Source organism: Nycticebus coucang, chromosome 1, assembly GCF_027406575.1.
Source record: "Nycticebus coucang isolate mNycCou1 chromosome 1, mNycCou1.pri, whole genome shotgun sequence".
Classification (NCBI taxonomy): Eukaryota; Metazoa; Chordata; class Mammalia; order Primates; family Lorisidae; genus Nycticebus; species Nycticebus coucang.
In genome coordinates this window covers 166,966,853-166,981,512 of record NC_069780.1, presented here as the reverse complement: position 1 = coordinate 166,981,512, position 14,660 = coordinate 166,966,853, and the positions used below count along the sequence as shown (strand labels likewise).

At 36.1% G+C, this 14,660-nt stretch overlaps 1 protein-coding gene across 1 annotated transcript in view; it reads left to right on the top strand.

Annotated features, from left to right (window-relative positions):
* The window catches only part of SPEF2 (sperm flagellar 2), a 171,192-nt gene that overhangs the window by 88,638 nt on the left and 67,894 nt on the right, over positions 1 to 14,660 (top strand). The window contains exons 21-23 of the mRNA XM_053598873.1: positions 8,676 to 8,824; positions 11,023 to 11,150; positions 11,233 to 11,371. Of these exons, the coding sequence (XP_053454848.1) occupies positions 8,676 to 8,824; positions 11,023 to 11,150; positions 11,233 to 11,371 (416 nt within the window). The remainder of the gene's footprint in view (positions 1 to 8,675; positions 8,825 to 11,022; positions 11,151 to 11,232; positions 11,372 to 14,660) is intronic.

The following is a 14,660-nucleotide window of genomic DNA, read 5'->3' as shown; positions in this document are numbered from 1 at the left end:
ACCCTCGATATGTGGGTGTGGTGCCCTATTCACTGAGCCACAGGCACCACCCATTTTCTCCTTTCAAAAGTATTTTTTCCTGCTGTTGTCTTTGACTCATTCATATTATGCTCTGCATAGTAGATCAATTTCTATCCTTCTTCCTCCAAAATCTTGACACTGAGATGCCATTTACAATTGTACTTCTGGTGTTCCTAAACTATTTCTTATCCTCTTCGGCCTATTTGCTACTGTTACATTATAGTTCTTCATAAAACAATGGCTTTTCAAACATATAACCTTACCCAGGAGATGTTAATTAAGAGCTAAATCATGAAAGTTTTCCATAATCAACTAAGTTCTACATTTAGAAAGTGCCAAGTTACATCATGTTAAAATGTTTTCAATTATAGCATTTTTTGTATGATAATGTGAATCCCTAAGTGACTGGTAGATTTAATATATAAGTTCCCAGCATATTTTGACTGAAGAATTACTCTCCCTTGGAAAAGTAGCAGTTGGACCAGAGTTCTGTGAAAGAAACACTTGGAATAATGTCATCAACCATCTCAAAGGCCTACTCCGCGTATTAATATTTGTATTGTTCCAGCGCTTGACTTCTGGCTTGACATAACCCTTTTTAATTATTACAGGTACCACCAGGTCACTTATAATAAATTTAGGGCCAAAGTTATAAACATTAATGATGTTTAATTTGAAGGATGTAGAAGAACAGAGAAAAAAGACAAAAATAAATGAAATTGACGTAACTAGATGCATCTGAGACTAGTGGCTCTTGAAGTGTGGTCTCTGGAACCACAGCATCCGTAAAACCTGGGAACATGTTAGAAACACAAATACTTTTGTGTTCAAACACTACTTGTGTTCAAATTTTTATTGTTTCAGGTTCATTGAGGGTACAAAGAATTAGGTTACTGTTTGCATTTGTTAGGTAAAGTCCCTCTTCTAGTTGTGTTCCATCCCCAGAAGGTATACCATACACTGTAACCCCTCATCCTTCTTCCTCCCCTCCCTCCCTGCTCCCTTATTCCCCTACCCCCCACCTTGAATTGATTTAAGATTTTCTCTTATGTGGGTCTGTACTATATCTTCTACTGGCTTCATTTTAGAATTGAGTAAATTGGATTCTTGATTCTTCATTCTTGTGATACTTTACTAAAAAGAACATGTTCCAACTCCATCCAAGTTAATGCAAAACATGTAAAGTCTCCATCTTTTTTAATGGCTGATTAGTATTCCACGGTATGCATATACCATAGCATATACCATACCAATGCATTCCTGGGTTTGTAGGCATTTAGGTCATTTCCACATTTTGTCGATTGTAAATTGAGCTGTGATAAACAGTCTAGTGCAAATGCCCTTATGATAAAATGATTTTTTTTTCTTCTGGGTAGATGCAGAAGGTCTAAGTTCAGTTCTTTGAGGATTCTTCATACTTTCTTCCAAAAAGGTTGTTTGTAGTCCCACCAACAGTGTAAAGTAATCCCTTCTCTGCACATCCATGCCAGCATCTGCAGCTTTGAGACTTTGCTTTTTTTAATTAATTTTAATTAAAATCATAACTGTATACATTTATGGGGTACAATGTGATGATTTGATATACAATGTGGAATGTATAAACCAAACTGAGTAATATAGTCATCATTTCACTTACTATTTTGGTAAAACATTTAAAAATACCCTTGCATTGTGCACATTAGGTGGGATCCTACCAAATGTTCTCCCTCCTCCCTTCCCCACCACCTCTCTCCTCACCCCTGTCTTTTGCTGGACTATATTTATGTTTTACCATTTGTATCAGTGTGTATTTATATATTGATTTCATAGTACTATTGAGTACAATTGAATACTTTTTTTCCCATTCTTGAGATACTTTACTAAGAAGAATGTGTTCTAACATCAGCCAGGTAAAATAAAAGATGTAAAGTCTCCATCTTTTTTTTTTTTTAGTTTTTGGCTGGGGCTGGGTTTGAACCTGCCACCTCCTGGATATGGGTCTGGTGCCCTACTCCTTTGAGCCACAAGCACCACCCCAAAGTCTTCATCTTTTTTATGGCTGAATAGTATTCCATGGTATACATATACCACAGTTTGTTAATCCATTCATATGTTGATGGGAATCTGGTTTGCTTCCATGACTTGGCAATTAGGAATTGGGCTGCAATAAAAATTCTGGTGCAAAGGTCTTTGTGGTAAAGATTTTTGTTCTTTTGGGTAGATACCTAGTAATGGAACTGTGGAATCAATGGAATGTCAACTTTTAGTTCTTTGAGGATTCTTCATACTTGTTTCCATAAAGGCTGTATTGGTTTGCAGTCCCACCAGCATTGTAGATGTGTTCTCCTCTCTCCACTAGAAGTGTTCTCTCTCCACATCCATGCCAGCATCTCCAATTTAGAGACTTTGTGATGTGGCCTAATCTTACTGGAGTTAGGTGATATCTCAAAGTGATTTTGATTTGCATTTCTCTGATGATTAATGACAATGAGCATTTTTTCATTTTTTATTGGCCATTCATCTGTCATTTTCAGAGAAGTTTCTGTTCAAGTCTCTTGCCCACAAAGAAATTGGCTTGTTTGCTCTTTTGTATTGATTAATTTGAACTCTCTGTAGATTATAGTTATTAGATTTTTGTCAGAATCATAACATGCAAAAATCTTTTCCCATTCCGAAGGCTGTCTGTTTGCTTTGGTTGTAGTGCCCTTAGCTGTGCAAGAGCTGTTTAGCTTGATCGAGTCCTAGTTATTATTTTTGGTGTTGCAGCAATTGCCAGCCAGGTATTCCTCATAAGTATTTTCCCAGGCCAATACCTGGGAAAGCAATTTCCTCTCACTCTCTCCTAGGATTTTTATAGTTTTATGTTTTAAATTTAAATCTTTTGTTAGTGGTAAGAGGTGTGGGTCCAGCTTCAGTCTTCTACAGGTGGCTCACCAGTTCTCCCAGCACCAATCTACACATTTAATGCAATCCCCATCAAATCACCAATGTCCTACTTTAAAAAACTTGATAAAATAGTACTTCATTTTATATGAAATCAGAAAAAAACCTGAATAGCCAATGCGATTCTTAGAATTAAAAACAAATCTGGAGGCATCACGTTACCAGACTTTGGGTTGTACTACAAATCTACGGTGATCAAAACAGCATGGTACTGTACTGGCACAAAAATAAAGATGTAGATCTATGGAATAGAATAGAGAATCTAGAGATGAACTGAGCCACATTTGGTTATTTGAACTTTGATAAGCCTAACAAAAGCACGCACTGGGAAAAAGAATCCCTATTTAACAAATGGTGCTGGGAGAACTGGTTAGTCACCTGTAGAAGACAGGAGTTTGTGTTTGAACAAACTCTCTAAGGGATTCTGATGAGCATTAAAATTTGAAAGACACTCTACTGGAGCCCAAGGTTTATTGCCTTATTATAGTGAATAGAAAATCAAAATCATTCAACTACTTCTTATGTCTTATTTATAATATACCTCTTCCCCAAAATATTTAAGTTGGATTACATTAAAAACACTTGTAAATAATAATGCTCTTGAAAATAGATATAAAAATACGAAGCCCTGAAATGAGGGAATTATCATGTCCAGCTCAAGGACTCATGCTTACTGTGATGATTCATTAAACTCAGAACAGCCTGGGTTAACAAGCTTTTCCAGGATAAATTTCTACAATAGATTTTGCCACTTGGGACCTTCAACCAGACTGTGGCACGATGTACAAGGTCTTAATAGGTTTTATAGCAAATACAATATGCATTGGGTTTCATCCAAGGGTTTATGGACACCCAAAGTGGATGATTAATTTGTGATTATGGTTCAGGTAGCAAAATTCAACCAGAATCTTCTTCATAGTACAATCCATAATCACTTTTAAAAACTACTTCTTATGTAGTACCTATTATATGCCAGGCACCAAATAAGATCATTTACACATATAATAATCTCCCTACATTCTCACGATCACCCATGAAGTTGAAATTATCATTTTACTACTTCAAAGGTGAAGAAACAGAAAATCAAAATAAATAAGCGAGTATTTTGTTAACAATTGTTAACCCATGAGAATGGAAAGTTGAGTTTCTTTACTCTTCTATATCCCCCATGTTAATTTCCTAACACTAAATTCCACGTTGCTTCCCAATACTATCATCATAGTTTAAAAAAATTAATAGTGCTATTTTCATTCTTGAGTCTTTTAATGATTCTATTTCTTACCTTTAGTTTTTAAAAAATTTATCAGAAAGTGGGTGGCGCCTATGGCTCAGTGAGTAGGGTGCCAGCCCCATATACCAAGGGTGGCGGGTTCAAACCCAACCCTGGCCAAACTGCAACAACAACAACAAAAAAAATAGCTGGGTATTGTGGTAGGCAGCTGTAGTCCCAGCTACTTGGGAGGCTGAGGCAAGAGAATCAGCTAAGCCCAAGAGCCGGAGGTTGCTGTGAGCTGTGACACCATGGCACTCTACCGAGGGTGACAAAGTTGAGACTTCGTCTCAAAAAAAAAAAAAAAAAAAAATATATATATATATATATATCAGAAAATTACCAAAAGAAAATTGGCATGAAATATAAAGAGAAACAATCTTAAAATCAATTTCTGGGCCAAGTAAATAGTAGTACAGAATTGCTCTAAAGCTTGCAGATCTCTAAATATTGATCTAACATTTATCAATATGAACTACCTCAATAGGCACTAAAAGGCAATAAAGTATGATGATAAAAAGACTGAAGCCTGGAGCCAGTCTGCCAGACTGAAATTCTAGCTGTGCCATTTACCATAAAGGTTACCTGAGGGAAGTTACCTTACTTTAGTATGCCTCAGTTTCCTCATCCACCAAACAGAGTGAAAGGAACATCTGTTCATGTGGGTATTAAAGGAAGAAGTAAATATACAAAAAAGTAAATAGAGCAGTGTCTGACTGAGAGTAACTCTTATTAGTGCACTCATACTAAGTTCCTAACGAGAGTGGACAGAGAGAGGAATCCTCTGCAGTGTTGACCCACAGAGTTCCTGCAACTTACCACTAATTATAATTATACCCAAATTAGGTGTTATAAGTGATCCCAGATAACCAATCTCATTACTTTATATTTGTTCACATTTCACATCTCCTTCTCAACATAGAGTAACAACATGAATTTGGACACTACAGAGAGAAAACTTTCCCTCCATAAGCCTTTCCAAAAAAGCTTCTCATTAATTAACCAGTGAATATATGGTAGGTCTAGACTCTGGCTCCTTGCTTAACACTGCCCTACTTCTCTTCCTAGTTCCATTTATAAGCCAACAATTTCCTATCCAAGACATCCTAAGTTTCAACTTTGCTTGCCACTCTTGGCAGCCGAGATGGCCAACCCCACTATCTTTTAACAAAAAGATGTTTTTTGCTGAACTTGGCTAACCCCAAGGCAATAAGAAAGACATCAATGTTAACTGATATTTTGGGCCTCACTACAGGAGATACTTTGCAACTGAAAATAATAATGGTAAAATAATAGTAATGTCTTTATTTTTAAAAAATCAGGCTTTTCGTATTTTTTTCTTTGTCCTACAGTCCTCATGTCCCAATCCTCTCACCTCCTTGAGTAATCCCAATTTTGTGTGAAAGTGTTGTGGTTTTCTTAATGTTTTCTCATCAATTGATGTAGTTTACTCTTATTTTAGAACTAACTATTTACTTTCTTACTTATAAATTATGGTTCCAGCTCTTGACTTTTAATTATTCTGACATTTACTGAGCTCCTATTGTTATTATTTTTGTTCAAAACTGTTGCATTGTGGTTGATCATTTCTTTATTCATAAGATTGGTTAAATAGATTCTGTGTCCTAAAATTAAATTTTTCTTTTTACTTTATTTTTATTTGCACCTGTTCTAATTCCAGGGGCTTTTGTGTGATAATGTCAGGCTCTTATAACAACAACAAAAGTCAAAATCTGCCTTTACAATATGCCAGTCATATTTTATTTCCCAAGCCTTTTGTCTATGGAAAATGGCTATAATGGAGACCCAATAACTCTATTTTACAAGCTAAAGCAAATACTTTATAGAAAATGGGGTCTCCCAGTGGTTGTACCGGTGGTACTTAAAAAGGAATGTCCTTTGTTATATTTAAGATGCTAATAAAGGTTTTGTTTAAAAGTAAAAAATCTATTTTCAATCACTATGGCCCAGATACATTCTTACTTATTTAAATCTTTTTTTTTGCAGTTTTTTTTTTGGCCAGGGGCCAGGTTTGAACCTGCCACCTCCAATATATGGGACTGGTGCCCTACTCACTGAGCCACAGGCACTGCCCCACTTATTTAAATCTTTTGCTCCTCTGAATTTTTCACATTAAAAAATTAGATGAGAGTTATATGGAATTAAACCACAGTGGTCTAAAAATATTCCCTGGATCTCTTAGTTTTCACTGAATAATCATGATATTTAAGAAAAGAAGAAACAGAAACTCATCATAGTTTGTTTTTGTTTTTTGTTTTTTTTGTCTTTTTGAGACAGTCTCACTCTGTTGCCCTGGGTGGAGTGCCATGGTATCGTCGTAGCTCACGTCAACCTCAAACTCTCAAATGCCTGGGTTCAAGTGATCCTCTTGCCTCTGCCTCCCAAGTAGCTGGGAGTACAGGTACCCACTACAATGCCCAGCTAGTTTTTCTATTTTTAGTAGAGATGGGGTCTCACTCTTGCTCAGGCTGGTCTACAACTCCTAAGCTCAAGCAATCCACCACCTGGGCCTCCTAGAGTACTAGGATTATAAGTGTGAGCCACCAAGCCTGGCTTCATAACAGTCTTCAATTTTTAGTTACCAAGTTCTTGTGAATTTTGTTTGGAGGAATTCATCTTAAGGTGGCCACAGAATTATCTCTTGGACATCACCAGATATTCAGGTCAAAGGATGAGAAATTGTATAGAAAAGTATATCAAATTATGAACATTTTCCAGTTACTGTCTTACCCAAGATTATCAAATTATGAACATTTCCAGTTACTGTCTTACCCAAGATTCTCTTAAATGTTTCTAAATTTGTAGAAATTTAGAGACAACTTCAGATCTATAAATAATGGAGACTTTTAAAACACCTAAACTGCCCCTGAGACAATTAATAATTTTTCCTCTACTTATAGTCTACTTACTTTTAACTAATGTAAAAGTAAAAGATGTATTTGCTTTTCTAAACAGCATTGTCATTAAATAATACTCATTAATGACACATATTTTGGGGAAAGAAAGTGCTCCCAGTTCTACAGGTGTTTGTAAACTGTATTTAAAAGTCTAAGTAATTAATCTAAAGGTAAGTGGAATTTTATTTTATTTATTTATTTTTATTAAGTCAAATACACATAGATCATGAATACATTCATGCATATGTGGAGTACAATGTGCTGATTTTTATTTTATACAGTCTGACGTGGTTAGCTAAACCAAACAACATAGCTTTCACCTCGTTTACTTGATTATTGTGCCAAGACATCTATGTTCTACACTTGACAGATTTGACTTGTACCCTTGTCACGTGCTCCATAGGTATGGTCCCGCCTTTTACCCTCCCTCTGTCAACCCCCACCCTCCCCTCCCTTCCCGAAGTCTGAGGTTGCAGTGAGCTACGATGCCATTGCACTCTGCTCAGGGCATAGGGTAGAACTCTGCCTCTACAAAAAAAAAAAAAAACAGGCAAGTGGAATTTGAAACTGAGTGAATTTCTACACTATAATAACCTTGATCCTTTCAAGGAATGTTGGAACTGTCACTTAACAAATCTAGATTCTCCTCTTGATGATGTCAGGGAAAGTGGGGTGTATGTCTGTCTGAATTCTGAATTGAAAATTAGACTTCCTCCTACTTTTCTCCCTTCTTGTTTGTCTTCCCACACCTCCCCTTCCCTTTCTTTCCCTTCCCTTCTCACTTTCTCTTATGCTTTGACTCAACTGGTCTCAGCAATCACCTTCATCCTAATTTCCTGACTGTAGCAAGAAATACAATTTCCCCTCAGAAACACTGTATCTCCTAGAGGGTTGTGGGGATATTCATGAGCCACAGTACCCCCTTCTTTTCCTTATTCCAGGTAGAGAGTTCAATTTTCCAGTTTTTGCAATTGGAAATAAAATACACTTTTTTTGCAGGGGTGTCCAACCTTTCTTCTTCTCAGCTGCACATTGGAAGAAGAGTTTTTTGTCTGGGGCCACACGTTAAATTCACAAACACTAATGAAAGCTGATGAGAGAAAAAAAAAAGTCCACACACAATTTTCATGATATCTGCCACCAGTGATAAGCAAAAATGTCCTCATATAATTTATATGCAGCCCCTAGGCCAGCGGTTGGACACCCTGCAAATCTAAACTTTATTTAGAATTACCTGTTCATTGTGAAAGCAAAGACAAGAGGTGAAAATAACATATCAAGTTGTTTTAGTAGTCAATTGGACAAAAGGGGTTTGATTGCTTAAAAAGGAAACAACTTATTATTATTAGTATTGTTGATTAATTTGGGGGCTATTGAAAATGATGGCTTTTCTTAAACTTGTGATTTGGTAAAACTGCCCAAAGGACCTGAAGAAGTAGCTAATGAATTGTCTGAAGTTTATGGCAATAGTGTATTTATTTATCCACCAGAATCCTGTCCCATTCATTCACTTGTGTTGGAATAATTTGATATGCATATTTAAGGTTCTCCAAAAGGAAAATCACCAGGAGGAAAAGTATCAGTAAAGAAATCACCTGCTAGCTCTGCAGAAACATCACCTACTCCAGTAGTGCCACCACCTCCTAAGCCAGGATCAGAAGAATGGGTCTACGTGGATGAACCAATTCCTGAGGTATGGCAATTTAGAGCCAAACTGGTAGAATCCATCCTTTCTCCTGTCTATAGCACGATTTGTAACATAATTTGCAACATCCAGAAGGCCTTTCATGTCTGATAATATATACATGTTCATCAAAAATTTTGAGATGTTATTTTTTAGAGACAATATATTGAATCACATCTCATCCTTTCTTCTACGGACTTGAGTTTCTGAGTCATGCTGTGAACTGCTGTTGAATGCTAAAACTAGGAGAAAAAATGGGTTCTATGAGGATCAATTTTCTCCCTGAAGACAAGCAGAGATGGAGTTTCCTGGAAGAATGACTTTCCCAGAACACATATCCAGCAAATATCTAGCCTTCTATCCATGTTCTAATACCCACATCATAATACTTTTTTATATATTCCTATATTATTTTTATTATAACCATCATACTATCCCCATAGTTACCAAAAAGAGAAAAGTATACAAAATGGTAGCAATGAGAGCAATATTCTCTAAGATCCCCAGGAAAGGAAGTTTAGGTCCCCAGGAAAAAAAGGGATTACTAGAAAAGTTATTTCACCATGTTACCCAATAATACATTAGTTTTATCTGTTAAGTACCATCTTGGAGAACATAATATAGTTTAACATTTGTGCTAAGGTAAAATTTTGTTCATTGTAAGTCATTGTTTAAGAAAAAGGTAATTTAAAAAATGTGTTTGAATCTGTAGTGTATGATATACAGATTGGAAATTACCAGTAATGGTTTTACATTAAACATGTTCTTTCATCTGGGTCTGTGAAGTCCCACAGTATGTATTTTGAAAGGAGAATGGGAGAAGTTAGAAAACGTCCTCTCAATGGTGAAGCCACATAATCCTAGACTTCTGACACCTTTGAATAAATATGTTCTTAGTCTGTACTATGAAAAGAAATTAAAACCATTTAGTTTTATTAATTAAAATAAATTAATTTACCATAACCTAAACAAAGCATTATAAAATCTACTGTATGCTCCCTGGTATAATACTTTTTAGTGAAGTTTAGCTTCTGACTGTTTAGAAGGAGGAGAACATTTTTGAAGCTCACTAAACCCAAAATGTAACAAACAGCCATCTGACCTGAGAGCTTTAAACAAGCATGCTGGCCTAAGCCAGGGAGGTGTCCCAGGGGAGCCTGGGAAGGTCCACCCAATTCATTGTTTTCTGACAACTGCAAGGCCCACTCACCACCTAGGCACTGGGCTATTAAACAAATAAATCCAAGGGTAAATCACACAGAATGATATTTCCTTTGAAACTTTTTAAAAGTCAAAGAGTCCTTTTCAAAAGACTAGGTCCCCATCTCCTTTATTCCATTCCCCAGGGATCTCTTACTTTGATGAGCTTAGCATGAACCATCTGTGCCAGGCAACTGAGACTCAATTATGAAATGGAATTATTATGGTGTTGCTGTTATTACTGATCTTTCCTAGGGATATGTCTTATCTCCCCAATTAGATAAACTCTTTGGGGAGGGTAGGAACACGTAGAATAATTCACTATATTCACCATTGTTCCATCAAGCTCTACCCATACAAACCTGCATTCTGTCCTCTAACTTTAATTTTCATGGTGCACACATCAAGGTTAAAATCTCTAAAGTGAAATTAGAGAAGTAACTCATCACCACCCTCACCATTCAAGGCAGTTTTCCAACAGAGGTAAAATATGTTATCTGTGGTTCAATTAATTCATTCAGTAACTATTTGGGGAGGGGACATTCTATGTCCCAGATACTGTGGTAATTACAGGAAAAATTGTATAGTGGTGCCAGATACTGTGGTAATTACAGGAAAAATTGTATAGTGGTGAACAAGACTGCTTTATGGTACTGACTTTCCAGCAGCAAATACCCACAAATAAGCAGCTACATTAGTGTCATCAGTGAGGTGGGGAGCAGTACAGGGTGCCAAAGGAGAACCCCAGGATATCAGAGGGTGACCTTACACACTTGTTGGGTAAGGAAGGATTTCTGGAATAAATGATGTCTGGACTGAGACATGAAGAATGATCTAGAATGGGAATTAGCTGGGGAAAGGAGATAGAAAGGAACAAGAAGTCTCCTGGGGAATGTGCTGAGGGTGCAGTTGTATCTTCACCTTCTTGCTTGGTGCTGTTATTTTGACTCAATTATTTGGAAGATTTTCATTTTGAAATAATAATTTCTGCACTTTACTGTTTACAGGAAATTCCTTCATTTTTACTACCTTACTGGGAACTAATAGAAAATTCTTATATAAACACCATCAAAACAGTGCTCAGACATCTGAGAGAATATCAGAAGACTGTGCTTGCTTACTTGTATGAGATTAGGTAAGCAAAGTGCCCAAAGTCAGAATTTTGTAGTTTACAGGCTTGACATGTAAGATCCTTCTCATTCTCTTGTTGCCTATAGGACATCTTTCCAGGAATATCTAAGGCGTCCAGATTACAAGCAAGATTTTGTATCTCAGTGGCAGGCTGATTTCAACTCCCTTCCTGATGACCTGTGGGATGATGAGGAAACAAAGGCTGAACTTCACCAAAGAGTGAATGTAAGGAAATCTGTGACCTGCTGGTACGGGGTTGCCAGACTTTCATATCTTGTCCTGCAAAATACCAATTCATTCCCTTCTTACCTTCCTGAAATATGAGGATGAGAAAGGAAATGGTTTGAACTCTTAACCAGCTAACTTTCAAGATCAGTAGCTGTTTTGCATTTTCAGTTCAGAATGAACCATGGCAATGCTTCTGGAAAAAGGAGACAGAGTTGGCATTCCAAGAGCATTACTGGGTTCTGTCTTGTAGATTTCTAACCTCTTTGCTAGTCCACATAACTGTCTTCATGGCGGCATTAATCATGTGCCCTGTCTTCAATGCTGTTCTACAGCTGGTTGATAGCAAGGAGAAAGGGAATGAGGGAACTGCATGGAAAAGATAAAGGGATCCCTCTATTGACTACCTCTGGAGGGGAGATATGTAGTATTAAATGTCACACATCTCTGTGCCTCCAGCAAGCACAATGCCTGTAAGTTGGTAGACACACAGATTTTCATAACTTCATAAATGAAGTATATTACCCTGATATTTTAGAACACAGCCTCTGACATAAGAGAAGCTTGACTATTTTTTGCATAAATTGACAGACCTTATCACTTCAGAAGGATCCACTGTTGCTACCTTAAGTATAGGCTACTAAGAGTCAGATCAGATTATGATCTCAATATTTTTTTGTGCAACAAAAACATGGCCAAACTCTTTCTGATAGTCTACTCATCTGCTTAATAGATACTTATTGAGCATCTATCAATCATGGTCCCAGCACTTACGGCCCCTCAAAGGGCTGGAGGGTTAGCAGTGAACAAAACATCTGAGACCACATGATGATTAAGTGCTAGTGGCCAGGAGACAGGGAATAAGCAGTGAGAAGTGAAGATTTGGTGTGTTTGTCACTGGTAATAAGAGCTATGTAGAGCAGGGCAAGAGGAATGTATGAAGTACCCTGTTTTATATGGTGACTGTGAGAAGTTCCACAGATAAGGTGGTGACATTTGAACAGACACAGGACAGAGTGATTGAGTGAGCCAAATATACGCCTGGAGGAAGGGCCATCGGGCACCAGAAGGACAAAGGCACTGTAGACAGAGGATGCGTGGCGGCTGGAGCTGGGTGAGCTGGGTGGCTGGTGATGATATAGGTGAGATCAGAGGGGGCCAGGTTATCTAAGGCCTTGGAAGTTATTATGAGAATATCAGCATTGATCTGAGTGAGACAAAAAGTCTTCGCTTTTCACTTTAAAAGAGTCTGAAAAAAACAACAGGGAGACCAGCTGGGAGACCAGCTGGAAGGCCAGCTGGGAAGCTCTTGTAATGGAGACAATGCCTCATGGTGGCTTGGGTGCCGGGTGCAGAGCGCTCAAGAGTTTACTCCACAAGGTACTCAAATGTTCTAGAAAAACTAAAATATTTTGCATGTTTTTAGACATTCCTCAAACAGTAACTAATAATTATAAATCCTAAAACTGTCCTTTTTCTGTCTTTTCCTTTTTCCTACCTATCCATAAAGCAAACCGCCCTCCTGCATTCTTCCTCCCCGTGTACTCAGATGACTGCTGCCAGAGACTCAGAAGATTCGGAAATTTAAAATATCTTATTTTTTTTCTAATTTGGAAATGCATCACACGTTTATTGTAGATAAATTAGATAATAAAAAGTCAAAATTTAAAAAGACAAATCTATAATCCTACCACCAATAGTCACTAGCTGCTGCATGTCTGAATATCTTTCCAATTATTTTTATAAAAATATAATAGCAAAATACATACTGTTTTGTAACATTCTTTTTTCAATAATAAAAAATGTTTTCTTTTTCAATAAAGATAGATCTACAACATCGTTTTCATGACTGAAAGATACAACTAATGGACTATATCAGATTTTAACAGATTTTTACTTTTAATCATAATTTTATGAAAAGAATAATTAAGCACCAACTTTTTATTACAGATAATCATGCAATAAAATTTCATCCAACTAAATATTGACAACATCCTTAATTATATCCATGCACAAATTTCCAAAAAAGCGGGAACTGAATTTAAGATTATGCTTATGTTTAAAGCTTTTAAAATACATAAAAAATTTACAAATTGCAAAAACTTGAGAAATTTGCACACTAAAATCTTGTAAATTTCACTCTAGCTTACAAATGATACAAATGTATCTATATTAGATTATTTTGCTAGTCTTTGCCAATTTAATAGAATTATTAATATTTTCTAGTAATTTTCATTTCCATTATTACAACTAAAGTTGACCACTTTTTCTAAGTTTAACGTAATTTATTTTATTCCTCCTGAAACCTGTTCATAAGTTCTCATAATTTCTGCCCAGTTTTCTATTGGCGTGTTTTTTCTTATTGACTTCTAAAATCTCTATATTAAGAAAATAAACCATCTATTGATCATATATTCCAAATACTCTTCTAATTTGATATTTGAGGTATTTTAATATGCAAAAAGTTTTTAATGTTTATATAGATAAGTACATAATATTTTTTGTTATAGCTTATTTGAGGTCAATTTAAAAATACTTTACCCCAGAATTATATACAACTAATCACACTATTTTTAATACTTTTATAGTTTTATGTTTCACTTGTGAATATTTAAATTATTATGTTACTTTGATAAAGATTTCACTTTATTTTTTCAAAAAATTAATCAAATTATGTGAGAAAACTCTCAAATGCCTCAGCATAGACTTACATATGTTTCTTTACGCATCTATGTGGCTATTTATCTACTTAACTACATATGGTAGACACACTCCCTTTTATATTTGTGATTTATTATTAGACATGAAAGAATAGAAATAAATATAACTTCAAAAAGAAGCTAGAAAATAGGCCTGAGAAAAGGAGAATGGAATTAGTGAGAATAAATTTGCCAGAAATTAACAACGTGGCAAATAAAAAAAACAAAACATTAAACTTAAAATTCAATCTAGATAATAAAACAGAGAGCCCCTGGCAAGGGGAAAAAAGCAAACTTCCTTTGTGTAGAAATTTGTATATTAGAAACTAGCCACAGATATTAGAAAATAACATACAGTTTCTACTTGGAAGGTTTAATAAGTTTTGGCCAAATCAATCTCATTAAAAAGGTTTTTTATCAGTAGATCCTTAGCAGGAGTATGCAGTGGAGGAGCTCGTGAAGTCTGCAAAAATAAATGTCTGCCTTTTCTTCATACCCTGCGACCAAACTCAGGTTCAGGGTGTGTGTCACGTTCATTTGTTAAAGTGCTATAGATCATCCTGACTGAAACCTCTGCTCTGTTCTCTTTA